The sequence below is a fragment of the Piliocolobus tephrosceles genome, chromosome 6 (genome assembly GCF_002776525.5).
Source record: "Piliocolobus tephrosceles isolate RC106 chromosome 6, ASM277652v3, whole genome shotgun sequence".
Taxonomy (NCBI): domain Eukaryota; kingdom Metazoa; phylum Chordata; class Mammalia; order Primates; family Cercopithecidae; genus Piliocolobus; species Piliocolobus tephrosceles.
The window spans coordinates 106,945,159-106,972,698 of record NC_045439.1 but is presented as its reverse complement, the minus strand read 5'-3'; the positions used below and the strand labels follow the sequence as shown (position 1 = coordinate 106,972,698).

Here is a 27,540-nt window from a genome sequence, read left to right as displayed (position 1 = left end):
CCACCGCTGAATAAATTATTTTTAGGACCACTAACCATTTGGAAAAAATTATACCCCTCCTTCACACCAGAAAAGTAAATTTCGGGTGACATAAGGAGCTAAAATTTAAAAATACAAAGAAGTTCTAGAGAAAATATGTATGTACTTACATAATTTGGGGTTAAGGAAGACAATCTAGGAAAAGCAAGAAAAACACCCTGCTGCTTATGATCCAGACCCACGTCATTTTCAATTCCACACAGCTGTAAAGCAGCAGGTCCCCTTACTATCAGTTTTTCCACTGGAATCACCTGGAGCCCTGGTGAAAAACAGATTTTGAAGCCTCATCGCAAACCAGCTGAATCACCTCCTCAGGTGGTTTTGATGCCTCGCCATGTTTTGGAGGCCTCTGGTCTAGGGTCAACGCCAAAGTGGGGATGAGGTAAGAGAATTCAGGTGGTAAAACTACCATAGCCTTGCCATCCACGAAACCCCTCAGGCGCTAGTCACACAAAGGCTTAACTTTTGTAAAGTCCCCTGGGAACTAGTTTACTATTTATTCAAGTCAGCTGTATTAAATAATACCCTCCCTCACCAAAAAAGCCAAAACCACAAAACTTTCTAAGTTACATGGTGTGTTACAGCATGGCAAAAATACATCCCAATCAGTTTGCATTTGGTGTTGCATCAAATTATGGCATAGCCAACAATGCTTAAACAGTGGCTCTCAACCTAGGCTGCCTTTAGGAACCACCCAGGAAGCTCTGAAAAGTAATACAGTTGTGTCTGAATCCTTTCGGTCTAGGATGGTGCCCAAGGATTGTCATTTTTAAAAAGCACTACAGGTGAATTTCATCTGGATTAAGACCATTGGCTATATGTCAGAAACAACTTCCGTTCCCTGGAGTTCAATATCTTTCTTTTTCTTTTTCTTTTTCTTTTTTTTTTTTTTTTTGAGATGTTGTCTCACTCTGTTGCCCAAGCTGGAGTACAACGGCACGATGACGGCTCACTGTAACCTTCGGCTCCCAGGTTCAAGTGATTCTCCTGCCTCAGCCTCTCCAGTAGCTGGGATTATAGGCATGCGCCACCATGCCCGGCTAATCTTGTACTTTTAGTAGAGACGGGGTTTCACCATGTTGGTCAGGCTGGTTTCAAACTCCTGACCTCAGGTGATCCGCCCGCCCAGGCCTCCCAAAGTGCTGGGATTACAGGCATGAGCCACCGTGCCGCCGAGTTCAGTATCTTAATGAGACACAAAAGCTTAAAGGGTCTAACACAAGGCAGACCATGACGCATGAGGTAAGAACATTTCAAACTAGGTGCCATGGACATATGGAAGAGAAAGGTGTCTATCTGGGAAGGCTTGGGGGTCCAGGGGAGGGAATTTTGTTGAGCCTGGATCTAGAAACTGGTCTAAGACTTGGCTGTGATGGAAGGACACCCAGGCAAGGGGAAAAAAGGGGATCACTTGAAACCTTATTAACAGTAATTATTAATTAGTAATTATTTCATTTTCCTCCCATAACTTCTCATATGAACATCTTAGACATACATGCGTATGCCTCCTATATTTTTTCTACTTGCAATTATAATTTTCTAATGATTTTGTCATACTGCATATGAAATGGATATAATTATGTCTTTCGTTTCTAGACAAGGCTGTGCTTCCTCCAGCTCAGGGTTAAGGCAGAAAAAGGTGTCTTTCCTCCACTCCCAGTAATGCACTATTACCAATCTACCATATAAAAAAGGGTAAACTGAACCGACTCCATTCAGAAAATTTCAACTCAAAAACCTTTAAATTACCCAGCCAGTTAGGGAGGAGGATGAGAAATCATCCTTATCCTTGCCAAGAATTTTTTCTAATAGGCAAACTATCCTGCCCAAATTCAGTGAATGCATTACTAATTAATTTCATTCTGTGATGTCTGTTCTATATGATGATGATATAACTTTCTGCAAAACAAAAATTGAAGCACTCTACATCTGCCATCCATCCCTCCCCAAACTAAGAGATACGGAAGTTCGAGGCTGCGCAGGTCAAGCAGAGATGAGTCTATTTTCTTAAACCATTTCTAACCTTAATTATTTTCAACTGAAGCATTTCCTTAATGGGCAACATGCAGCTCTTTCAAAGACAATCTATTAAAAGACTGGAGAGAAATGATATCACTTCCCTAAAATTCAGTGAGCCAGGACTTGAACAGGTTTGTTAGAAAAACACTAATGCGGTAATGCTATTGTTGCCTCTAACTTTAGGGCGATGTGGTAGAGTCAGAAAAGAGAGGTGGCTAGAACACAGCCTCAGTCGCCACCAGGTTGTGGTGCGTTACATAGTCCCAATGGTGGTATCTAAGGCATTTTATAATTTTCTTATTAATTGTCAATGCATCACCACTTGAATGAAGAGAATGGAAGCTATTCTTACTTCATTTTTTAACAAATGAAACTGAAGTACAGTGAAGTAATTTGTTCTACTCAGTTGCAGGAAACAATGTAGGGAGGAGGACCTCCTTCCCTGATCACCAGGCCGGCTCCTGCCTTTCCTCAGGGTGGAAGAGACCCACTGCTGCTGTCGGCTGACTCACCTTCACACTCCAGCTACAGGATACACTGACTCAGTTTCATTACTTTCTATTCACCATCATTGTACTCGTAGACATTCAGAAACGGGAGTTCCAAGAACTGAGCAGGAGAAGGAAAAGAATGTAGATAAAATTGAAAAGGACAAAGTACAGCCTCTATCATTCAATAAACCAGAAAAGACACAGGAGAATGTAGTATCTGCCCTCAGAGACTACGTGCATTACTGAGAAGAAAGTGGGGAGAGGAGGCCAGATCCACAACCAACCATAATTCCCCAATATGAACTGTCAGATAACCAGGGACTGTCGAGAGTATACAGGAATGTGGGAAGGCCAAAAGGAAAGATGGTGAATTCTGAAAAATACAAAGAAATGTAAATTACTTCTGATCTCAAGAGGCTTACAGTCTATTTGGACTGTAAGAGACTGTATGAAAACGGATAACAATGCAAGATGACATAGTTTAGTCCCAAATAAGTAACTCTATGACAAGGGCTACAATTTGGAGAAGGCAATGATCTCTATGAGTTAAATCAAAGGCTTCCAGGAAACTAGTCTTTATTTGTTGTTGTTGTTGTTGTTTTGTTTGGTTGGTTTTTTGTTTTTTGTCTTTTTTGAGACGGAGTCTCACTCTGTCGCCCAGGCTGGAGTGCAGTGGTGTGATCTCGGCTCACTGTGAGCTCCGCCTCCCGGGTTCATGCCATTCTCCAGCCTCAGCCTCCTGAGTAGCTGGGACTACAGGCATCCGCCACCCACCCAGCTAATTTTTGTGTGTATTTTTAGTAGACATGGGGTTTCACCATGTTAGCCAGGATGGTCTCGATCTCCTGACCTCGTGATCTGCCCACCTCAGCCTCCCAAAGTGCTGGGATTACAGGCGTGAGCCATCGCGCCTGGCCTTACTTGGTGTTTTAAGGATTCAGATAAACAGCAAAAAAGGGAAGGGAAATCCAGTTACGGGAAATGGTCTGACCAAGGAGTGTATTCTAGGCAGACTATAAAACATAAACCTGAGAATAAGTTCATTCAGTCATTCAATCAATATTTAGTGAGAATCTACTGTGTACAAGCACTGTGCTAGGAGCTAATAGCAGGAACAAGGCATGTAGGCTGCCCTCACGGAGTTTATTTCAGAAGGACTACTGGAAAATAAAGGTGGATAAACGCAACCAGTAATTGGTGTAATTTAGACCGTAATGCATTTTGGTCTTTAGAGTGTTCGCAGTAGGAACTGAGAGTTTTTGAAGAAGAGTGACAGGTGCAAAGCTGTGTTACTAGAAGATGATGTGCTGATGCTATTTCTGTGAATTACAGGACGATAAGAGTGAAGACCACTTAGGAAACTCTTGTAATGTTCCCAGTGTAAGACAATGCACATCCAAACTGGGGTGGCCACTGTGAAAAGGAAGGGGGGGCCCTATGAAGATATACTCACAGGGCGGTGGAACTGGCAGGAGCAAGGCAGGGAGGGGAACAACAGACAAAGACACTACTGTCTCCAGCATAGATGCCTGGGGGAATTCTAAAAGGAAAACCAGGTAGAAGGAAAAGGTAAGGTGCAGTTCTAAAGCACCTGGACTGGAGCGTTCTGAAGGCTGGGCTCTCTTTCATGCCCTTCTCTATTTTCATGCTATTGATAGTCCCCATTCTGGACCTCTTCTTCTCTGGCCTGACAAAATCTGTTCTCAGCCTCTTTAGGAGAAGGTTTGATAGACTAGTTCAGAGGGATCAGTAATGGGAGAAAGTATGGCATGGACAGCAGCCATGGAAGAGGGACCCCAGGTTATAGGTTCTCCAAGCATGCTGTAGGCAACAACCTATTCTGTGCATCTCCTCAAAGACAGCTGGACTCCCTCCAGAATTGTCTAGGAGAAAAGTTTCCCTTGATTCCACTTGGAGGAATTGCTTTTTAATTTTTGGTTGAGCAGGATAATTAAAGATGACTGAGTCGCATATCTGAAGACTTGGGATATCTGGCACGTCCCTAAACTTGGAAGATGATATCCTGGAGGGTGGCCATCACACTTCCTCTGGGGAAGTGTTCCTGTGCAGTAGTGCTTTGCAATCACCTAGAGACCTTGTTAAAACACAGATCTGGAATCAGGTGTGGGTGGGACCAAGAGTTCTGCATTTCTAATAATATCCCAGGGATGCCCATGCTATTAGTCCATGGACCCACAACCTAAATATGCATGTGTCTAGAAGCAAACAGCTCCTCTTCTAAGCAGACCTTAGATTCAGATGACCAGGAGTTTAAATCCCCTCTCTGCCACTTTTCAGATGGGTGACCTTGAACAGGGTACCTAACTCATTTTCCTGTCTGTAAACCAAGGAAAATACTAATACGTACTTCAAAGTAAGTACAAATGCTGGATGATACAGAGGTGGTTTCTTAGTAATTGCTAGATCCAATAGCAGATTCCCTTCTATTCAACAGCATATTAAACTGTTAAATTCACGGAAGCATACCCAGCCCCCCTCAAAGGCTCTAAAGTCTGCAGAAGGAATTACCAAGAAAGCAAAGCACAGAACTCCCTCAGAAACTGGAGGAGCCATTGAAAACTCTTTATCACCATGTAATCCTGTACAATCACAAGCACTTCCGAAAACAGCATTATCCTGTATTTGTCTGAGTGATTTATAACGTTAAGATCAACCACATGATTTCCTAGCTCTAAATTTCCCAAACTCCGGTTTGCAGGCAAAGGAAGCATTTCTTTTCTAAGGAGGTCAGCACACCTAGATTTAGCCAACAGCAGTTGATTTAACTTTCTTCAACCTTCACATTTCCCTTCACATTTCTCAAAAGTTGGATCCCACCTGCATTAAAAATTACTGTCCTAGTACATTCAAAGTTATTCAATCTAAAATGTCTTGTTTATACTAAATTTATAAAAATGCATTTAAGCCAGGTGCAGTGATGCACGTCTGTAGTCCCAGCTACTTGGGAGGCTGAGGTAAGAGGATCGCTTGACCCCAGGAGTTTAATTAAGGCTGCAGTGAGCTGTGATGGCACCACTGTACTCCAGCCTGGGTGACAGATAGAGACCTTATCTTAAAAAAAAAAAAAAAAAAAAAAAAAAAAAAAAAGCATTTACAACATGAACCAGAATAGTCTTATACTTGATTCCTGGTCAAAGGTGAAGAAACAGGCCAGGTGCGGTGACTCACACCTGTAATCCCAGCACTTTGGGAGGCCAAGGTGGGCAGATTACCTGAGGTCAGGAGTTCAAGACCAGCTGGCTAACATGGAGAAAACCCGTCTCTACTAAAAATACGAAAAAAAATAGGCGGGTGTGGTGGCACGTGCCTGTAATCCTAGCTACTTGGGAGGCTGAGGCAGGAGAATCACTTGAACCCAGGAGGTGGAGGTTGCAGTAAGCCGAGATCACGCCATTGCACCCCAGCCTGATCAACAAGAGTGAAACTCCATCTCAAAAAAAAAAAAAAGAAAAAAAAAGCAAAGGTGTAGAAACAAACCTCTACATTTTGAAAAGCAAACCACAGCTCTGTAAACGCGAAATTTTTGTCCTGTTAAATATCACCATTCCCTTGCACATGTTAATCTTTTAACCCCCAAAACCTAAAGCATGTGAACATAAATGTAATCATAAATATCAGGCTCCAAAATAATCTACAGTTTGTGTGTACAGATAGAAAAAGTGTGCATATTTTATTTTTAAAATTACTCGCACTTTCTCTACCACACACTAAGAAAAACCCCCATTTGGAGAAAGCCACACCCATTACTAACAGGCTCCATCAACCTTTCAAAACAACACTAAAGGCAAACATTAGGAGCCATTCAAAACCAAGGGAAATGACAAGACATCTGAAAAAAGTTATCTCAATGTAAATGTAGCTACTGGAATTTGTGAGGAGCAGAATAAACAAAACAATTAAGCTATTAGCATGTCTCCTTTGAGACTGTCCTGGCCTTTGGAGGAGAGCAATACCAGATTCCTCTAGCGCAGGTGGGTGGTGCGTTGGCTTAAGGAAAAACACAGGCAGCAAATTTTCCTCTTTAAACCAGAACAGACACAACCTTGGTCAGGAAATTCTACATTCTGAAAGTCTGTATCACCTAACAAGGCAAACTTTTTTATCCTGGCCATGAATCTGGCAGTGATCTTTCATATCAGCAAAAGCAGCCTAACTCCTCCCCAAAGGTCAGAAAAGCCCTCACTTGGGGTCACAGGTCTGGGTGTCCTCAGGTGGCAGAACTCGAACAGGCTGCTGCCTCCATGCCAGGAGGGCACCTGGCATGTGAACCTAAATGTGATCATAAATATCAGTCTCCAAAATGGTGCCCAGGTGGACACCATTGCAATGGCTGTCTGTTCGGAGTTGGGAGCTTGTGAACGGATAGCACTCTGGTGAATTTTGTTTTCATTTTGACCCGGAAATAATAGCTCCACCCCTTGTGGGGACAGGTCAGGACTGGTTGTGTGATCTCAGGTAATTAATTACCTAGCCTCTCAGTTGAAGAGGCCTTAGTAGGAAAGGGGTGAGAAACAGGTAGAATCCTTCCCAGCCTACCAGCTTCCGTCCACAGCTACTCCCTCCTGCAGGAGACCCACCAAACCACTAATATCCTGTTCTGTGAAAAGAAAACTCAAAAGGAAGCCCTAGTGGTTTTATCTGAGGAGGCTACTTTTATCTTTGAAAAATATTTCCAGTTTACAATTAGTTGTCTCCTTTAATCTGCTGGCTCTCATCAATCACTTGGCGGCTGCCCTGCTGCCACCAAGTTGAATTGGAAGGTTTTCAGTCCTCCGGGCACTTTTGGTCTAGTGGGGAACAGTTGTTCAATTCAGCAGAGTTGCCAATTCTACCCCATGCCAGAAATACAAACCCGAACCATGAGCATGACAGTGTCCCTCTCCTTCATGACTTTCCAACCAAGGAGGATGGAATAATAAATATTAAAAATATCACTCAAAAACTTCCGATTGGCAGGAGGGCCCCAATTTACCTTGCCTATCTCAACTCCTCCATTCCTCGTCTAAAGGCCACTGGCAATTCCTCCTTCCAAATGTTCTGATGATCTACATATCTTTCCAGATACTACAGGTTAACCTACTCCTGCTACTTATGTGGGAGGCTTTTTCTTTTACCCTTCTGTAGAGCTTAGCATGTTTCACCCAGCCACCTGGAGCTACATGGAACATGTACTCTAAAAAGCTCAACAAGTGTAAATCTGCCAATTTTTCACTTGAGTTCCAGAACAAAGATTTCATGGGCACAGTCTGACCCTGCCAGTCTTAGCTTTACCTAAGCATTTTAAATATCCAAATTCAACCTGTCCTTCAAAACCACATGCAATTTTAAAAAGCAAATTGTCTAACTAATGCACAATCCCATGGCAATTCTTTCAATTCCTTTTTCCATCTCTTGTATTTGCCTATTTTTTTCTTTTTTTTTGAGACAGGCTCTCACTCTGTCACCCAGGCTGGAGTACAGTGGATGATCAGGGCTCACGGCAGACTTAATGTGCCTGGATCAAGCAATCTTCCCACCTCAGCCTCCCAAGTAGCTGGAGTTGCAGGCACACACCACAATGCCTCGCTAATTTTTGTTTATTTTTTGTAGAGACGGGGTTTCACCATGTTGCCCAGGCTGGTTTTGAATGCCTGGCCTCAAGCAATTCACCTGCCTAGGCCTTCCAAAGTGCTAGGATTGTAAGTGACCCACCGCACTCAGTATATTTGCCTATTTCTTAGGCATCTACACTTGTGAAAATCACTGGCAACATATACAACAGATTCTGTTTTCTAGGAGAACTACCTTTTGTTAAATAGTTGTAGGTGGAAGGCGTTTGCCCCATTTTCAACATTATAGCTACTGATGAGTCAAGAAAGGCATCATGACTGCAGATTGCTTTCTACCGCCTTCCAGGGACAAGCCACGTGGCTTTCTGGTGCCCTCTTAAGTGTCTTTTTATCAGCTGTCTCCTCTCTGTCCTCACCATTCCATCTTTCCAAAGGGCAAGTACAACGGAGCGAGGAGTGACACACATCAGACAAGGTTCCAATGAAAATCAAAGGCTTGTGACATTTAAATAACAGGGTGCTTTCACCGATTCGTTCACTCCTCCTGTTCACTCTATCAGCTGAGTACCCAAGGGCAGCAGTTTTTTGGAGATTTTAAGAAAGCTCCACCTTGTAGGCAGTTCTGCACCCTACTTTTGTCCCTCAAGGAAAAGACCTGGGGGTAGTTTTAAAGATTGTATACTCAGCGTAACACAAATAAATACAAGCATTTTTCCCATTAAGTTTTTTGGGGTTTTTTGGTGGTGTTTTTTCTGAAACAGGGTCTCTCTCTGCAATGTTAGCTCACTGCACCCTCTGCCTCCTGGGCTCCAGCAATCCTCCCACATAAGCCTCCCAAGTAGCTGGGACTACAGGTGTGCAACACCACACCCAGCTATTTTCTGTACTGACAGGTCTTTGCCATGTTGCCCAGGCTGGTCTTAAACTCCTAAGCTCAAGGGATCTGCTTCCCTGGGCCTCTCAAAGTGCTGGGATTACCGGCGTTGTACCACTGCGCCCTGCCTCCCATTAAGTATTATTTTTTGTTGTTGTTGTTGTTTTGTTTCGTTTTTTTGAGATGGAGTTTCACTCTTGTTGCCCAGGCTGCAGTGCAAGGGCACAATCTCAGCTCACTACAACATACACCTCCTGAATTCAAGCAATTCTCCTGCCTCAGCCTCTCGAGTAGCTGGGATTACAGGTGCCCGCCACCACACCCAGCTAATTTTTGTATTTTTAGTAAAGATGGGGTTTCACTATGTTGACCAGGCTGGTCTTGAACTCCTGACCTCAGGTGATCCACCTACCTCGGTCTCCCAAAGTGCTGGGATTACAGGTGTGGGCCACCGCGCCTGGTCCTCCCATTAAGTTTTAAAATAGTATCGTATACTCAGTATTGGAAGTCAAGAAACAATGAGGGGAAGCAGGAATAGGGAGAGGAGAGGCTGGGATACCAAGCTGAACAAGAAAGGATTCTACCTAAAAAGTAACTGATCAGAAGGAAAGATAAAATGCACATTAACAATCATAAGATCTTTATAGATAAAGTGCTCATGTGTTTTTGAAGAAGGAGATAACATTTTTTTTTTGGAGAAGAGTCTCACTCTGTCGCCTAGGCTGGAGAGCAGTGGTGCAATCTTGGCTCACTGCAACCTCCACCTCCTGGGTTCAAGGAATTCTCTTGTCTCAGCCTCCCGAGTAGCTGGGATTACAGACACCTGCCACCATGCACGGCTTTTTTTTTTTTTTTTTTTTTTTTTTTTTTGTACTTTTAGTAGAGACAGGGTTTCACCATGTTGGCCAGGCTGGTCTCAAACTCCTGACGTTGGGTGATCCGCCTACCTTGGCCTCCCAAAGTGCTGGGATTACAGGCGTGAGCCACCATACCTGGCCAAGGAGGTGATTTTCAATGTTAAGGCTCAAGAAGGCAAAGTTAAAGCCTGGTCTAAAAGAAGCATTCGACTGATGGGATGGAGAGGGGAGGGAATTGATTCCAGCCAGACACAAGCTAAAGATGGAGAACATCTAAGCCTGAAAGGGAAACACCAAGGGGATGAATTTGGTCAGCTGATATAGGTGAGTACAGCCACACTGCAGAGGTGGAATCGTAGGACTTGGCAAGTGGTGGAATGTCACAATTCACTACATCTTAACTAGAGCATATAAAATTCACTTTTGTCAACTGACACTTAAATACAACTGCTGCATAAAACTGAAGACTCTTGACTCATAGCCCCAAACAAAGAGGATAGTGTCTACTTGCCTCTGTAGAGCAGACAATGGTTGCCACATTGGCCTCCATGCTTGCTTGGAGAGTTGCTAAGCAGGGCTGGACCAAGGAGGATCAAGAGAGCCTTAGGGAGAAGGAAGAAAAGGAGAAAGAGGAAGAGGAGGATGAGGAGGAGGAGAGAGCTCCCTTTCGTTTGGTGGCCTTAGTTATGTTTCCTCACTTCTCAGCAAGTGCAAACTATGTTTCCTGCCTTCTCCAGCTCTCCTCATCCTTTCCAAGTACAGATGAATGCTTCAAGGAGAGGAGAGGCAAGAGGCCTTGTGGGGAAATAAAAGGACACTAGTTGGAGGATGTGTTTGGGGTGTGGGGGTGTGTGAGAGAAAGAGCTAGAAGGAAAAGGCCATCCCAGTTTTTCTACACCCCAAGCCCTAGTTCTAGATCATAGAAACAAAGCATAGAAATCTGCTCCAGAGTCCAGATATTAAAGCCCAGCAATAGCTTATGTGCCCTCAACTATTAAGTACTAATTTTATAATTATTATCAATGTATCCTCACCAGGAAAATAATGGGTTTTTCTTTTTTCTTTTTTTTTTTTTGAGACAGAGTTTCACTCTTGTTGCCCAGACTGGAGTGCAATGGCACGATCTGGGCTCACCACAACCTCCACATCCCAGGTTCAAGCGATTCTCCTGCCTCAGCCTCCCGAGTAGCTGGGATTACAGGCATGTGCCACCACATCCGGCTAATTTTTTATTTTTAGTAGAGACGGGGTTTCTTCATGTTGGTCAGGCTGGTTTCGAACTCCCAACCTCAGGTGATTGGCCCACCTCAGCCTCCCAAAGTGCTGGGATTACAGGCGTGAGCCACCATGCCCGGTCAATAATGGGTTTTCAATTATTTATATAAAGTAAAAACTTTATGTACCTGACTTATATTTATTTAGAGTCTGTATTGAATGCATTTCTCTGTGTGATCACAGAAGCATTTACCACTTTGAACCTCTCTTCTAATACTCTATTATGTTTGACTTTCAAACATTTCCAGTAAAAGCAGGTTACGACCATAATTCCTGAACTGTGGGTCAAGAGACTTGTATTCTAGGGACAACTCTGCTATTAACTTGCCAAGTAACTGAGAGACCGAGGTCAGGCCACTACAATTCTCTGGAACTTAAAGGGTCACTTCGGGAGACCATGAACCACATTGGGGGTTTATGAATCTTTTTCCCAGGAAAAAATTCACATAAGAATGAACGTAGACACAAACAATTTCATAGACTACCCTGGAAGTGGTCTTCAGGATACTTCTCATCTTGACATTCTATATTTAAAGGTAGTTGGTCACTGAAAGAAACAAGGCTGGGGACAGTAGCACTCACCTATAATCCCAGCACTTCGGGCCACCAAGGCAGGAGGATCGCTGGAGACCAGGAGTTCTGGACCAGCCTGAGCAACATAGTGAGACCCTGTCTCTACAAAATATATATACATATTCTAATTAGCTAGGTGTGGCAGTTCATAACTGTAGCCCCAGATACTTAAGAGGCTGAGATAGAGGCTCTCTTGAGCCCAGGAGGTGGAGGCTACAGTGAGACAAGATTACATACTGCACTTCAGCCTGGGTGACAGAGCTCACACCTGTAATCCCAGCACTTTGGGAGGCTGAGATGGGAGGATCACTTGAGGCCAGGAGTTTGAGACCAGCCTGGGCAACACAGCGAGACCCCATCTCTAAAAAGAGGAAGAGAAGAAGGCAGTGAGGGAGGGAGGGATATTATTTTCTACAGCTATTACCATGATACATATGAGCAGTGCCTAGATAGAGCTGGGACTGTAGGATGGGGAACCAATGCTGTCCTGCACGCTAAGACTGTGAATGCCAAGATATCACTGCCAGATCCTTCTGTGGATGACGCTGGGCCAAGCTTGAAGGAGTCCCCTCAGTGGCTGGAGATGCCTACATCGTTCTATAAAACAAAGCCACTCCTATTAAAAGTTAAAGGGAAGCTATTTGCTTTGGTTCTCTGAGCATAGCTCTTCTTTCAGTCCAATGAGCAGTTAGTGTCCAGCTTTGCTCTATGTGAAAGCTAATATAATGTGGAGATATTTATGGATGAAATGTTATGCTATCTAGCATTTGCTTCAAAAGAAACCGGGGGAAGATAAGAACAGTGAAAACAAGACTGGTCATGAGTTGTCAATTGTTGAAGTTGAGGGATTTGTTTTCTTTCCACTTACGTTTTTTCAAAATTTTGATTGAGAGACAGAGACAGAAAGTAGTCAAAGTGAAAAATCAGTAGGTTAAGGCATTTTTCATGTCCTGTGGAAGTCCTAGGCATGAAGCTAAACTAATCCTACTCGATTCACATCTTGAGGAGCCCACAGACAGCACGATCTGTGGCTCACAGAATATGGAATTGACACAGGGTTATTTTGAGAACCATCTTACCATCCAAAAGACATGACTTTCAACCAAGGGGAAAAAAAGAATTTTTGTCTGTGTGAGGAAAGTCTTTCTCCACATGGACAGCTCAGGGGTGGGTGAAAACGCAGAACTGGGCAGCAAGAAGTACTGTCCCCACCCTGGAAGGCCTGCGTTCCCCTACCTGTCCAGCAGCCCATTGACCCAGCATGGTTTGGCATGATGGACTGCTCTCTAACTTTGGGCTTAATGTAAAATGTTTCTTATTTTTGTAAAGCACTCTTTAGCAGATAGAAAATGATTTTTCTTCCTGTTGTTAGCTTCTGCTTTTGCCCTTTTTTCCCCAACAAAAGATAGCAGTTTTGGAATCAGACTGAGTCTCCATCAATGCAAAATGGACTTCAGCTCCAATTCCTCATGCCTTGGGGAAACAGCAGCAGACAGAGCAGGAGCCGTGCTGGCTTCTGTCAAACACAAGGGTTTGGGGGATCAGCCTGGGAAAACTGGAGCTACCACTGAATCTATTCCTGCCTCCATATATTCAGGCAATGTAGGAAAGTTGACAGAAAAGGTTGAGGGTGGGGAACTGAATCTGAGCCCTTGGGCAGTCCTCTTCCACAAAGACTCTGGACTTGACAGTGTGACTTGCTTCAGCCAGTCGGGATAATAGCAAGCATGGTGCAAGCAAAGGTTGGAAAATGCGTGTGCCCTGGAGCTTGTACCCTTGCTTTTCTTGGGAACCCTGTGGTGTGACCACTACTATGTAAACAAGCCAGAGCTAGCCTGTTGTGACAAGAGATACGTGGCCAAGCCATCCAATGGTTCCAGCTGAGATTGGACCAACTACCAGACATGTGAGTGAGGCCACCCTAGATCATCCATTCCTAGCCAAGCCACTAGCTGACCACAGTGACTGAAGGAACCAGCTGAGACCAGAACTGCCATGCCAGGGCACAAAATCATGAGAAAGAATAAATGTTTATTATTTAAGTTACTGAGTTTGGGTGATCTGTCACATCGAAAGCCAACACAAGAAAAGGTGACAGAACAGAGCTAAGATGTACTGAACATTGGGAGACATATCCCCTAATGACTCTTTACACAATAGTCAGTGGGACTCACTATTGATGTGACTGTATGTCAACTGTCATTGAAATAACCTGATATAGATCCAAAATTGACCACACTCCCTAATATTCATTTCAAGACAATGTTTGTTGTAATTCTTGGAATGCCACTGTATGGGCTTCAGGGGTTTATAAACCTCCTGAAGTTAAATGAAGAATTATATTTATATGCATTTTTTCGTCTCAGCTGAACTGAGAAAAGATGTTAAAACTACTGAGAATAACAAAGAAATATATATGTACAACTGCCTAGAATTAATAATATCTCATTGTATTTTCTTTGGATTTTTCCATATATAAAGCAAATAAAACATTACTGACTCGGTCGTCTCCCTTTCCTCTTTCTCCCTTCAGTATTTTGAACTTGGTAGGGATCTTTCTAGTCTGTGGATTTTTTTTCTTTTTTTTTTTTTTTTTTTTTTGAGATGGAGTCTTGCTGGGTCGTCCACACTGGAGTGCAGTGGAATGATCTCAGCTTACTGCAACCTCCTTCTCCCTGGTTCAAGCGATTCTCCTGACTCAGTCTCCCAAGTAGCTGGGATTACAGGCATCCACCACCACACCAGGCTAATTTTTGTATTTTTAGTAGAGACAGGGTTTCGCTATGTTGGCCAGGCTGGTCTCGAACTCCTGACCTCAGCTGATCTACCCGCCTCGGCCTCCCAAAGTGCTAGGATTGCAAGCATGAGCCACCATGCCCGGCCTATATTTTTTTAATATACACACAAATATATATACACACACACACACACACACACACACAGAAATAAATGTATAGACCTCCAAATAACATATGTAGTCTTATTTTGTGTTTTTGACATTTTTCTTAAATGGTTTCAGATATGTATCTTTCTACAACTTGCTTCTTTACCAAACACTACCCTTGTAACACCTATCCATATTGATACTATATTATCAAATAAGCCACATGAATTTCTCTTCTAATGAACATTTAGATTGTTCCTGTTTTGTTTGTTCTCGTGATTTGTGGAATGTTTATTTGTTATTATGAACACTGTCAGGGAACAGGTCAGTAGCTTCCAACATATTTTCAGAGGACCTCAGGACATTCTCCCATCCAAATGTTAGGAATCTCTGATAATATGATGGGGGGAAAGGGCATTGTCATCATTTTGCATTGATGCATATTTCTGCATTACAACATTCCCAAGCCTTGAAGGAAGCTATCTTTACTTGCATTCTTAAAATAGCTTATTAGATGCTTTTGATTTTAAATGTAAAATTTTCTATAAGGTCTGCATCTTCCTAAGACACTAAAAACAGCCCTATTTTTTTCATTGAAAATTTCTTAGAATCAGATAATACTGTCCAAAACATTCTGTTACCATGTAATATTATCCTAAATTGCTGTCACATCAAATGGTGGTCACACCAAATAAATTCCTAAGACACTAACAATGTGATATTCTAATTTTGTTGTTGTTGTATTCTGTAATGTATATAAGAATTAAACAGCTAAATCTCTGTTATCTCATTTTCCTATTTTCTGTTTTTTTTTAATCCTAGTTAAGATTAGAGAGCCTTCTAGTATGACTCTTCTTTACTTTTTTTTTTTTTTTTTTTTCTTTGAGACAGAGTCTCGCTCTATCGCCCAGGCTGGAATGCAGTGGCACAATCTCAGCTCACTGCAAACTCGGCCTCCCGGGTTCACGCCATTCTCCTGCCTTAGCCTCCTGAGTAGCTGGGACTACAGGTAGTCGCCACCGTGCCCAGCTAATTTTTTGTATTTTTAGTAGAGACGGGGTTTCACCATGTTAGTCAGGATGGTCTCGATCTCCTGACCTCGCGATCCGCCCACCTCAGCCTGCCAAAGTGCTGGGATTACAGGCGTGAGCCACTGCGCCCAGCCGACTTTCTTTTACTTCTATGCTTGTTCTCACTATGACATCTTGTAGTCTCTATGGCAAAGTCCCAAAGCAAGGAAATTAAAACTCAGAACACTACTACTCATAACAGACAATGTTCTTAAGTCTAAATTATCCCACCCTGGTATTACTGAATAAAATCAACCAAAATTGATGATTTTCTGTCAGCCTTACCTTCCTTCAGGAGTATATGAAATAATGAAAAATTATACAAATATTTGGACTTGGCATTGTCAAATTTATAAATAATTTATTGAATTGCTTTTGAAAGAGCATGGACTTAGCAGATCTGGTTGGTTACATACAAATTGTGTGGCCCTGCATAATTCCCCTCCCATCACTAGACTTTGATTTTCTTACCTGCAAAATGGCAATGAAAACCAACACTGGTGCTAGAATGAAATGAAATCATGTATATGGAAGCCTTTTGTTATCATTTCTCCACTATACAAGGAGCTTCTCATAAGCAGAGGCAGAGCCTAATTCATCTTTTTGGAGACAGAATCTTGCTTTGTCGCCCAGACTGGAGTGCAGTGGCACGATCTTTGTTTACTGCAACCTCCACCTCCCATTTCAAGTGATTCTCCTGCCTCAGCCTCCTGAGTAGCTGGGATTACAGGGGCCCACCACCCTGCCTGGCTAATTTTTTTGTACTTTTAGTAGAGATGGGGGTTTCAACACGTTGGCCAGGCTGGTCTCGAACTCCTGACCTCAAGTGATCTGCCCTCATTGGCCTCACAAAGTGCTGGGATAACAGGCCTGAGCCACCGTGCCCAGGCCTAATTCACCAAGCCTGTATGCTAACCTCCTTTGCCATGGCAATGTCTTCTCTCCACTTTGGGATTCAAAGCTCTCCATCTCCAACCACTCCTGTTCTCTGGTAGGACCAGCCATATTTGCCAAGGAAGACCCAGACATCTGAGTACCCACTGGCCAGGCTGGTCTTGAACTCCCGGCCTCAAGTGATCCACCCACCTCGGCCTCCCAAGGTGCTGGGATTACAGGTGTGAGCCACTCTTGTTGCCCAAGCTGGAGTGCAATAGCATGATCTAGGCTCACTGCAATCTCCGCCTCCCAGGTTCAAGTGATTCTCCTGCCTCCACTCCCACATATTTGAGTGTCAATGCCAGAATCCAGGGGAGCACCAATGGTAGGCACCTTTGGGCTAGAACCTGGGAATGTGGAGTATGCATCCCAAACTCACCCAAAGAGGGGGCTTCATATCTCAGGCGCCAAAGAAGATTAAGCAGCCCATTACTGACCACAGCAGTTCTAGTGGGTGGAAAGAACTCGCCCCATACACACTTCTGGAGGAAGCCTCCATGCAGTTATGACACACAGTGGGTGATCAGGCTACGTGGGATTATAATACTGCCACCAAAATATAATAAGCTTATCAAGAAAAAGGATTTCTAAAACAAGTGGAAAAATACAGAGCACAAATTGTATATTTGCCCCATAATTATAACCACATAAAAGCAATGTGTTTGAGGCCCAGTGTGGTGGCTCACACCTGTAATCCCAGCACCTTGGGAGGCCGAGGTGGGTGGATCACTTGAGGCCGGGAGTTCAAGACCAGCCTGGCCAACACGGTGAAACCCTGTCTCTACTAAAAATTAAAAAGTTGGCCGGGCGTGGTGGCACGCACCTGTAATCCCAGCTACTCAGAAAGTTGAGGCAGGAGAATTGCTTGAACCTGGGAGGCAGAGGGAGGTTGCAGTGAGCCGAGACTGTGCCACTGCACTCCAGCCTGGGCGACAGAGTGAGACTCCATCTCCAGAAAAACAAACAAACAAACAAAAATGCAGTGTATTTGAATAGACTGGAAGGAAACCCAAAGACAAAAACAATTACTGTGTTAGGGTGTGGTAGTACTATGGGTGAATTCTTCTAAATTTCTTTTTCTTTTTTTTTTTTTTTTGAGACAAAGTCTCACTCTTGTTGCCCAGACTGGAGTGCAATGGCGTGATCCAGCTCACTGCAACCTCCGCCTCCCAGGTTCAAGCGATTCTCCTGCCTCAGCCTCCCAAGTAGCTGGGATTACAGGAGCCTGCCACCACACCCGGCTAATTTTTGAATTTTTAGCAGAGACGGGGTTTCACCATGTTGGCCAGGCTGGTCTCGGACTCCTGACCTCAGGTGATGCCCCCCACCTCGGAATCCCAAAGTGTTGGGATTACAGGTGTTAGCCACGGCGCCCAGCTGAATTCTTCTAAATTTCTTATAATGAAGCTAGTACAGTAATCTTCCACCTACAAGCAGACTGTCTTGAAAAGTCTGAGAAAGAAAACTACCTGGTCACGTCCAGACCCTTAAAGAATGATTTCCACCACCGTTTGGTAAGAAAAACTTTATTAGACTGGGATCTAATAAGGTTAGATCTGCACTGGATCAGATCTAACTTGGATTCTGGCACCAGCTCAGCTAAAACATAGCTAGGAGACTTTGGAAGTCATTTAACCTCTCTAGATCTCTCTGTGAAGTTAACAAATGAACTTAGGATAGAATTAAGCTCTCTTCTGGGCCTTCTACAATGTAGCCTATGTTTTACTTTCTATAATGTAGCATATGACCATAAAGTGCTATAAATGACTTTGTAACAAACATTATCAGAGCTAAAAAGACCCAAGAGAGTGTGCCCCCTTCACAGCAGTTATTATACTTATTCCAGGAAAGAGGGACCTGCTGGATACTGCAAATCTTTAGTGGGGCTAATTGTTCTGCCTTTGAGGCACAATGTAACTTCTGGAAACAGCTGAGAGGGATATGGTGCAAAGTCTGGTGAGTAATAGGAATGATCACACTGGGCACTAAGGAATTAAAAAATAAAAATAGGAGGCCTTCCCTCCTTCCCTCTTCTTCCCTTCTTTCTCTCTCTTTTTCTTTTTCTTTTTTGAGACAGAGTTTCACTCTTGTTGCCCAAGCTGGAGTGCAATAGCATGATCTAGGCTCACTGCAATCTCCGCCTCCCAGGTTCAAGTGATTCTCCTGCCTCCGCCTCCCAAGTAGCTGGGATTACAGGTGTCAGCCACCACACCTGGCTATTTTTGTATTTTTACTAGAGACAGGGTTTCACCAGGTTGGCCAGGCTGGTCTCAAACTCCTGACCTTAGGTGATCCGCCCACCTCAGCCTCCCAAAGTGCTGGGATTATAGGCGTGAACCACAGGGCCCAGCCCTGTCTCTTTTTTTTCTCTCTCTCTTTTTCTCTCTCTCACTCTCACCCAGGCTGCAGTGCCGCAGTCACAGCTCACTGCATACTTGAACTCCTGAGCTCAAGGAATCCTCCCACCTCAGCCTCCCAAGCAGCTGGGACTACAGTGCATGCCACCACGCCAGGCTAATTTTTAAATTTTTTTTTGGTAAAGGCCTGAACCACCACACCCAGCAAAAAAATAGGTTTTATTACATAGCTCATAAATGACCATTCAAAAGTGCTTTGAACAACGACAATGACGTCATTCTCATGGGGGTAACTCAGAAGGGAGGGCCAACTTCATTCACATGTACAGTTTAAGTTCTATGGGTTGTCAAAGTCCATGTCACTATGTTAGGGCTGCTTTTATAGCTGTACTTCTCTCAAGTGTGGCTGTCCCAAAGATACATGAAAAAATACTTTGCTAGGATGCCCGAAAAACCTTTTGTCTCTGCCAACATAAATTCTGAAATTGAAATTCAAAACACAATTTGTTTAGCACTATTACAGAATGTGATGATAAGGCTGAGATGTTTATTTTAATACCTTCGGCATTTAACCTTTAACCTCTTATTTACTCTGTAAATATCATCTCAGCATGCTGAGAAAAAGGAAAAAATGTTTAAACTCACCATTAAGAAACATTTTAATCACAGACGGTAAAAACACAAGTTCCTGCATTTTTGCAAAAAAAAAAAAAAATGACTCAAACTTGGAAAATCATGACTGTACACAATTCCTGTATATCCTACCATGAAGTTTATAATACCTTGCACTTACATAGAAGATTTAAAATATTTCTGCTTTTTGAAGCAGATAAAAAGAGCTTTCTCAAATTCCTAACAAATCATAAGGCCCCATACTTGTCTCATGAGCAAACACAAGGCACTATATGTTGTCTCTCACTGAGTCTCACAGGAGCTCATCACATGCCCACACTAGGCACAGAAGCAAAATGTTGTATTCCAAGTTATCAGAATGCTCACCACTGCTCATTATCTAGCCCTCGGGATAACTCCTATGACAGACCTCCAATTCATGAGATTCATCTGAGAAAGGAGTGACAAACAAGAAGTCCATCATGTGACATTGGAGGCCATGGCATTTTCAGTGGAGGAAGGAGTTGAAGAGAAAAGTTCAATTTGCAGCCTCACCACTTGTGGAACCATCCTACACAGGTGTTGAAATAGCTCCAAATAGTAGCAGCTGGATGCAGACTGTCCCTGTTATAATAGCTTAGAGATTGCATGGGCTGAAAATACCAGGCAGCTCCCTCTCTTTAGGGAGACCCAGTAGGAAGGTGCAGATATATCAATAAATATTGAATGCCACTACTGGGTATGTGGTGAACGTTTAGACATTCTTCCTGGTGAGTGAATGAGAAGAAGCACTGTGGTTCACAGAAGGACACCATGTTAAGACTTACAATAAAGTGGCTGCAAACAGCTAAACTGCAGGTGTGTTTGGCCCCTCTGAGATGATCAAGTCACATATAAAAATAGGCAGAGGCCGGGCGTGGTGGCTCACGTCTACAATCCTAGCACTTTGGGAGGCTGAGTTGGGCAGATCACCTGAGGTCAGGAGTTTGAGACCAGCCTGGCCAACATAGTGGAACCCTCTCAAAAAAATTTAAAAAAAGTTTGCAACCACTGACAAGGCTGTAGTCCTCAGCAAAAGTGTGGTGGAGGTGACTTTCAACTTCAGTGAATGTCTGCTTCTTCTACTTCTCCATCCCTCTCCATCCACTGCTCCACTCGTTTTCTCTCCAAGGAGATGCCTGGGCTCTCAAATATTTCCCACTAGGACGGCCCACTCACACTTGTCCCTAGATAATGTCCCGGCCTCTAGGTATTTTCCTAACCCTTTGCCTCCATCAGAACTTTTTTTGTGCTTGATCCCATTCCTTTCTGGTTTTGTTTTGTTGTATTGTGTTGTTTTGACTAGGAGACTGGTAGCTATCTGATAAACTAATCAGTGGAAATCAAGTAGGTTACCTTCCCAGGAAACATTTGAAATGTATTCCAAACTTTCTAAAGACATGCCATGCCATCACCTAAAGGAACTTACCAACCTTATCATCAGCTATCCATCAGATTTCTAGGTTGTAAATCTATTCCTGGGTATTCTTGTGTGTCATATCTATAATTTACTCACAAGTATACGCAAGTAAAGAAAAGGGAACAGATCTTGAACATGTTCTGAGGTGACAGTTCAGATTTGCTCATATATTTCCGTATATTTAATGCACAGAAACCTTGCATTAAAATGAATCACAACTTCTGGATCCAAAGTACACAGCAGATCTAGAGCCATAGGTTTGAGTCTATCAGAGAGTCCAAACTGGTCATGCGCACAAAAGCTGAATTTCCTTTGCAGATGATGATAAGCCCAGATTCTCCAAAGGAAGCCTTAGATGTGTATTACCATTAAAGTCAACAGAGATTTTTTTGTACTCTGCTAAACAACTTACACTAAATTATAAAGATGTGCAGGTTTTCTTTAACTTCTTCAAGTCTCCTAAGGAAAAAGACACAAATAACTATTGCCTGGTAGTGTTCTTAGTTTTCTCAATATAGAAAAGTGTCCCAAAGTGAGTTTTCGGGAGGAAGATAGAAGGTGAACTACAAGCTGTACACTGTTTTCATGAGTCAGAAAATGAAAATGGCCATTTTCCTTATGAGTCACAACCGAATGAGTCTTAGTAGGGCCTCGGGTACAGATGGAGAGCCCTCCTACTATGCTTCCAGACTTCCTAAAAGACACATACACACAGACACACACACACTTACACCGAAGAAGTCCACAGTATAGGTGCTCTCCCTATAGCCCAGCCTAGGGTCTTTTTCTTCTTCTTCCTAATAATTTTAACAGAAACAGGGTCTCACTATGTTACCCAGGATGATCTTGAACTCCTGGGCTCAAGTGATCCTCCTGCCTCAGCCTCCCAAAGTGCTGGGATTACAGGCTGAGCCACTGTGCCTGGCTGCCAAGGGCCTTCTGATGAATTTTAGCCTCCATGCTAATCTTCGGCCACACCCAAAGAAGGTAACTTCCTTTCCCTTCCTGTTCTAAGCAGCTGAAGGGATACAACTTGGCCAGGCCTGGGCACATGTGGAACACAAAATGAAGTATCATTCAGCTTGACGGAATCTTACATAAACATTAAATATTGTAACTTGGGTTTCTGATTATTTAAGATGATGCTCTATTCTAAGGCAACTTCACATACATAATGAACAATTTTTCAAGTCAGGAAAGAAATGATTAACTTTGGCCACATCACTCTGGATCCAGTAGATCTACCAATGGCACATCTCCTGTTTCAGGACAGCCGGCTGTTTCAGCTTTTCCGTCAGCGAACTGTGACCTCAGCCGTCGTATCTGATGCACAGATAGTCGCCTGGCGGCGCACAACGTGCCCATCTGTGCTGATGGCAGGGAGCCCATCAATAGGTAAGTCACACCCTGTCCCCGCATAGAACCATCTCCTCCCTAGAGTGTGCCTTCTTCGCATGCATTTGACCAAACCTCTACTTCATCTGCAATGGGGCTGAATTAAGCATGGTGTCCCAGGTTTCTGAAAAGGCAACCGAAACTATATTTCAGTCCGTTCAACATGAAAAATGAGTTTAACCGAGGGGAAGTTAATTTCCTCAAGGTACTTAAATTCAGTAACATTCTTTAAGTTCTTGACATAAACACATTGATTTTTTTAAGAAATATTGACCCACGGATAAATGATTACAGCAATTCTCAAGTACCAGGACTATTACATTGCTTCAATTCAAGGGACCAGGTGCCCAGTGAGGTAGCTTCACCCAAACACAGGCCCAATGGGAATGGGTCTCTGCTGGGGTGAGGGGAGGGGTCCAAAGTAACGTGGAGTAGGCTGACTTCTTAAACCTTAAAACTGGAAGAGGAAATTTAGAGATGAAGTGTTCTCTTAGATGGGGCAAAAGTGACTTAATTTTGGACTATGTAAAAAGAAAAGGCTTTGGTCGAGGATGCCTTAAAAGGTTGCTCGTTGATGTTTGTTTGTAATCATTCTTTTGAATAAACAGTATGGGGCAAGGGGGCGTCTGAGCTTCGTGTGCAGGTTTCGATGGGCCTCGGCTGCACCTCCCTCAGGCTGCTCATGGGGTTATCGATTTTTCAATTAGTGTTGTGCTGGTTATCATTTTGACTTGGTTCTCTTCCACAGCCATTAGAAAGCAGCAGCACACCAGAAGAGGACGAGATCATCCACCTAAGCAGGACTACTTGAAAAGAAGCAAGTGTGGAAACTATGAAGACTTGTAACAGTTTTTTTTTTTTTTTTTTTTGGTTTTTTTTCCCGCCCTCTCTCTGATGAACTGCCTATCTCTTCAAAATACAGTCCTTGCTTTTGTGCCCCGGAAAGAAAAATACACCACGCCAAAGCCCAAGGGAGGTGGCTAAGGTTATACAGGGAGGGAGGGGAGTGCAGCTGGACTGGGGAGGTGGAATAGCAGAAAAGTCACAAGTCAAAGAGGTGACCCCTTCCATACATTCCCAAAGTGCCAAAGGGAAAAGAGCAACAAACTTGAAACTCGCGAGGGCGTCATTCCGTGCGAAACGTCCCCTGGAACCCCGAAAAGCCCCGGTCCCCTCGCGCTTGGGAAGGGGTGGGGTCCTCTTCGGGAGGTGTTTACTCGGCGTCCCGGGCGCCGAGACCTTAGGGGTCGGCGACCGGCACAGGTCCCGGACGGCGTAGCTGCCGTCCGCGCCCGGATCGCCCCGGCTCTCCACAGCCAGCCCGCTGGCCGCCAGGTGCTCGCCCTACCTGGCGCCCCCGCCTGCCTTTGTGCGGCCCGCGCCGCCCCCGCCCGCGTGCCGCTGCCAGGCGGGACAGCTGCGGGCGCTGCCGGGCGGCGGAGCGACGGCGGGGAGGAGAGGGAGTCGGCGAGAGGGTGCCCGGGGCGGGGCGGGCACGGCCGCGGGGAGGGCAGGGGGCGCCGCCAGCGGCTGCGGCGCGAGTCTGCGAGCACCTCCACTGCCGGCTGCATCCCCCACGTCCCAGCAGGAGGAGGGGACCCCCTAGCGCGCCGTGCCCCTCGCAGCCGATGCGCCCACACCCTGGCTTCCGACAGCTGGCAGCCATAGCAACCCGGCCACAGAAAGTTCCGCGACGCAGAAGGCGACTTGGAATAAAGTTTTCCTTGGCCCCTCGCTCACTCTCCCCCGGCCCGGGTTTACGGAAAGCGGCAGGAAATCAGAGCTCGCGACGTGCCGGCTCCCGCGTCCACCTTCTCCACTCCTGGCCCGGGCAGCGCGCCCAAGGTGGGTGCACCGCGCCGGGGCTTCCTGCCCCGTCCCCCGGCTCGGCGTCCTGGGACGCGGCGCGGCCAACTCACCATGGTGACTCGCGCCGCGGTCGCGCCTCCGCCGGGTCCCGCTGCAGGGGAGCTGGGGCTGGAACGCAGTCTCCTGGGCGAACTTCAAAAGTTGGTTCCCCTCGCCAAAAACAGGCTCCAGACACCCAAGCACTCACAGGAGCCAATGGGAACCCAGGGGGGACTCCATCCAGGCGGGATCGGCGGCGTTAGGTGAGGGCGAGACGGCTGCGACCTAGCAGGCGGGGCGCATGCTGCGGAGGGCAGGAGTCCACTCTGACCCGCCGCTCGCCGCCGGCCCAGGTGAGTCCGATGTACTCGGAGCGTCCGCCTCGCTCTCCTGCCTCGTTCCTCTTTCTTCGGCCACTTAATCCGTACTCCTCTGGCTGAGTCTCGGCTCGGGCCGGGCAATCTGTCCATAAATGGAGAACTCAGCTCAGGCCTGACCAATCAGGGTTTGTTTTCGCAGCGTCACTCCTCAGGGAAACTGTAGTAGCCAACAAGCTTGGAGCTGCTGGAGTTTCCAAAGACCTCTGGATCCTGTAGTCCTCCTCCCGCGCCAGCCTCCGAAGAAAGCTGCGGACCCAGCTAGGTCCCGGTAGCAAGACCCGAACGGTAAGGAAGAAAACCCTCGTGAAAGAGGAGCAGACCTTTCACTTCGCTGCGTTTTAAGACGAAAGTTAGGGTGGGTTTCGCTTCCAAGTTGAAGTGGCATGATTTTCCCAGAACTTTTTTTTAAGAAGGGAATATTTTATCAGCATAAAACATCAGAGTCGTGGCAGCAGCCCAGAGGAAATCCTTTTTCTTTCCTACGTCTGGATTGTGAGCAAAGTCAAAAATATCATTTCCCCACCCCTCCTTTTACCTGAATTTCCTTGGAAAACAAAGGAAGCCTTCCGGCTGCTTTTTCTTTCTTTTCTTTTTTCTGTTTTTCTTTCTCTTTCCTTTCTTTTTTCTTTTCTTTTTTTCTTTTTCTTTTCTTTTTTTTTCTTTCTTTTTTTTTTTTTTTTTTTTTTTGCACGTTTTGATGACAGAAAAGTTGTTGCACGTGCAGTGGGCAGAGGGCAGGAGAGAGGAGAGATAGGTGGGAAGAAACGCCATCCAACCTCAGCCAACACATCTGCTGAAAACAATCAGAACTGTAAAAATGCATTATTACAGAGCGTCGAATTTACCAGAAGATTGGCGGGGAGGTTGGTTGGGGGGAAGTAGAATCTCAAAATCAAGGTAGGGAGTTTGATTTTATTGTTCTGGAGGCTGAGGAAGTAAATTTGGTGGGTCTTAACAGGCTCCCTTCCTGGGATCTGTAGAAGATAAAACTGATAAACTTCAGGGCATAGAGAAACTATGAAGCATAATGATATTATGATACTTTCTGAAATTCGGTTGAGGCTAATCCCAGCACTTTGGGAGGCTGAGGTTGGTGGATCACCTGAGGTCAGGAGTTTGAGACCAGCCTGGCCAACATGGTGAAACCCCTTCTCTACTAAAAATACAAAAAGTAGCCCGGCATGGTTGTGCATGCCTGTAATCTCCGCTACTCGGGAGGCTGAGACATGAGAATCGCTTGAACAGGGGAGGTGGAAGTCGCAGTGAGGGGAAATCGTACCACTCCCCTCCAGCCTGGGCGACAGAGCAAGACTCTGTCTCAAAAAAAAAAAAAAAAAAAGAAAAAGAAAAAGAAAAAAATCTGGTTGTAACTCTTCACTTGACTATCTGAGCATAGAGTTAGAAAGGGTGTTAAACATTATCTTGTCTAAAAGGGTAAACAAAATGTTACAACATGGACAAATCTCGAAAATACCATGTTAAGTGAAAGAAGCCAGAAGCAAAAGACTACATATTATATAATTCCATTTATATGAAAGTTCAGGATAGGGAAATCTATAGAGATAAAAAGTATATTGGTTGTTTGCTAAGGGCTGTGGGAGAGGGGAAATGGAAGTACTTGCTAATAGGTATACATTTTCCTATCGAAGTGCTGAAAATATTCAGGAATTAGATAGTGGTGATGATTGTACAAGTTTGTGAATATACTAAAAACCACTGTGTTGTGCTTTTTAAATGGGTGAATCTCGTGGTGTGTTCATTATATCTCTTTTAAAAGTTAAAAAAAAAATCATATTGTCCAAATTCTTGTAGTAATCATTCACATAGTTTGGCAACAATATAATCGAATGTGTATTATAAGACAGCATGGCTAAACACTGGAGTTACAACTGGTCCCTGCCCTCACTGAGCTTACAGTTTTAGAATGGGGAAAACAAATGATGAATTTTTTTAAAAGAATAAATAATTACAGGAAAGAAGCAAGCATAATGAAATGCAACAGTAGTTTTGTGCAAGGAACTGTCATATTTGGAGCTGTAGTTTAGGGTAGGAAATTCATCTGGTATGGTTATGTAGTATGAATTGGAAAGAAAACAGCATGGCATCTGTACTAGGCATTGCCTAGGTACACACAGACATGATAAATTCTCAGATAAGTCTGACTCCATATTTCATAGGGAAATATCACCTTCAAAATATTACTGGGGCAGCCAAGCTCAGTGGCTCATGCCTACGGTGCTAGTGCTTTAGGAAGCCAAGATGGTAGGATCGCTGGAAACCAGGCATTCAAGACCAACCTGGGCATCAGAGCAAGACTCTATCAAAAACTTATAATAATGAAATTTAGCTGGGCATTATAGTGCATGCCTGTAGTCCCAGCTCCTTGGGAGGCTGAGACGGGAAGATCATGTGAGGCCAGGAATTCGAGGCTGTAGTGAGCTATGATCATGCCACTGCACTCCAGCCTGGGCAACAGAGTGAAGCCCTGTCTCAAAACAACAAAACCTATCACGAATTTTAGGAATGTATGAACAGAGGTTATCAAAATAGAAATGTCGGCTTACCAGTAACACAAGAAACACTACTTAAGCCACCATCCCATCCATGGTCAACCCTGATTCGTATCGTAGTCAGATTGACATGGGCTTTGAGATATACAAAGGCATAGTTTCTTTCCCAAGTATAGCCCAGGAATACAGTGAAACACTGAAAAAGTCTTAATAATCCACTGACAATCAACTGACAATTGATCAGTCTTGGATTTATCAAAAACTACCTTGAGACTATTCATCCATTATATCATCATTTCTGATTATTTTTTAAAGATGTTTTAGTGTTTACTTTTATTGCCCTAATAATCTATAATCTCTTTCAAGTTTCAAGAGGCACACTTAACTGTAG

The 27,540-nt window shown here is 44.3% G+C and overlaps 2 protein-coding genes across 3 annotated transcripts in view; one reads left to right on the top strand and one right to left on the bottom strand.

The window, feature by feature from the left end:
- The window catches only part of MYO1E (myosin IE), a 242,623-nt gene extending 217,506 nt beyond the window's left edge, over positions 1-25,117 (bottom strand). Inside the window, exon 1 of the mRNA XM_023228657.2 lies at positions 24,331-25,117. Coding sequence (XP_023084425.1) covers positions 24,331-24,333 — 3 coding nt within the window. The 5' untranslated portion in view covers positions 24,334-25,117. The remainder of the gene's footprint in view (positions 1-24,330) is intronic.
- FAM81A (family with sequence similarity 81 member A) overlaps positions 24,697-27,540 on the top strand; it is a 159,087-nt gene continuing 156,243 nt past the window's right edge. Inside the window, exon 1 of one of the 2 annotated variants that reach the window (XM_023228659.2) lies at positions 24,697-24,924. The gene's annotated coding sequence lies outside the window, so the exon portion shown is untranslated. The remainder of the gene's footprint in view (positions 24,925-27,540) is intronic. The other variant, XM_023228665.2, reaches the window with a different exon arrangement.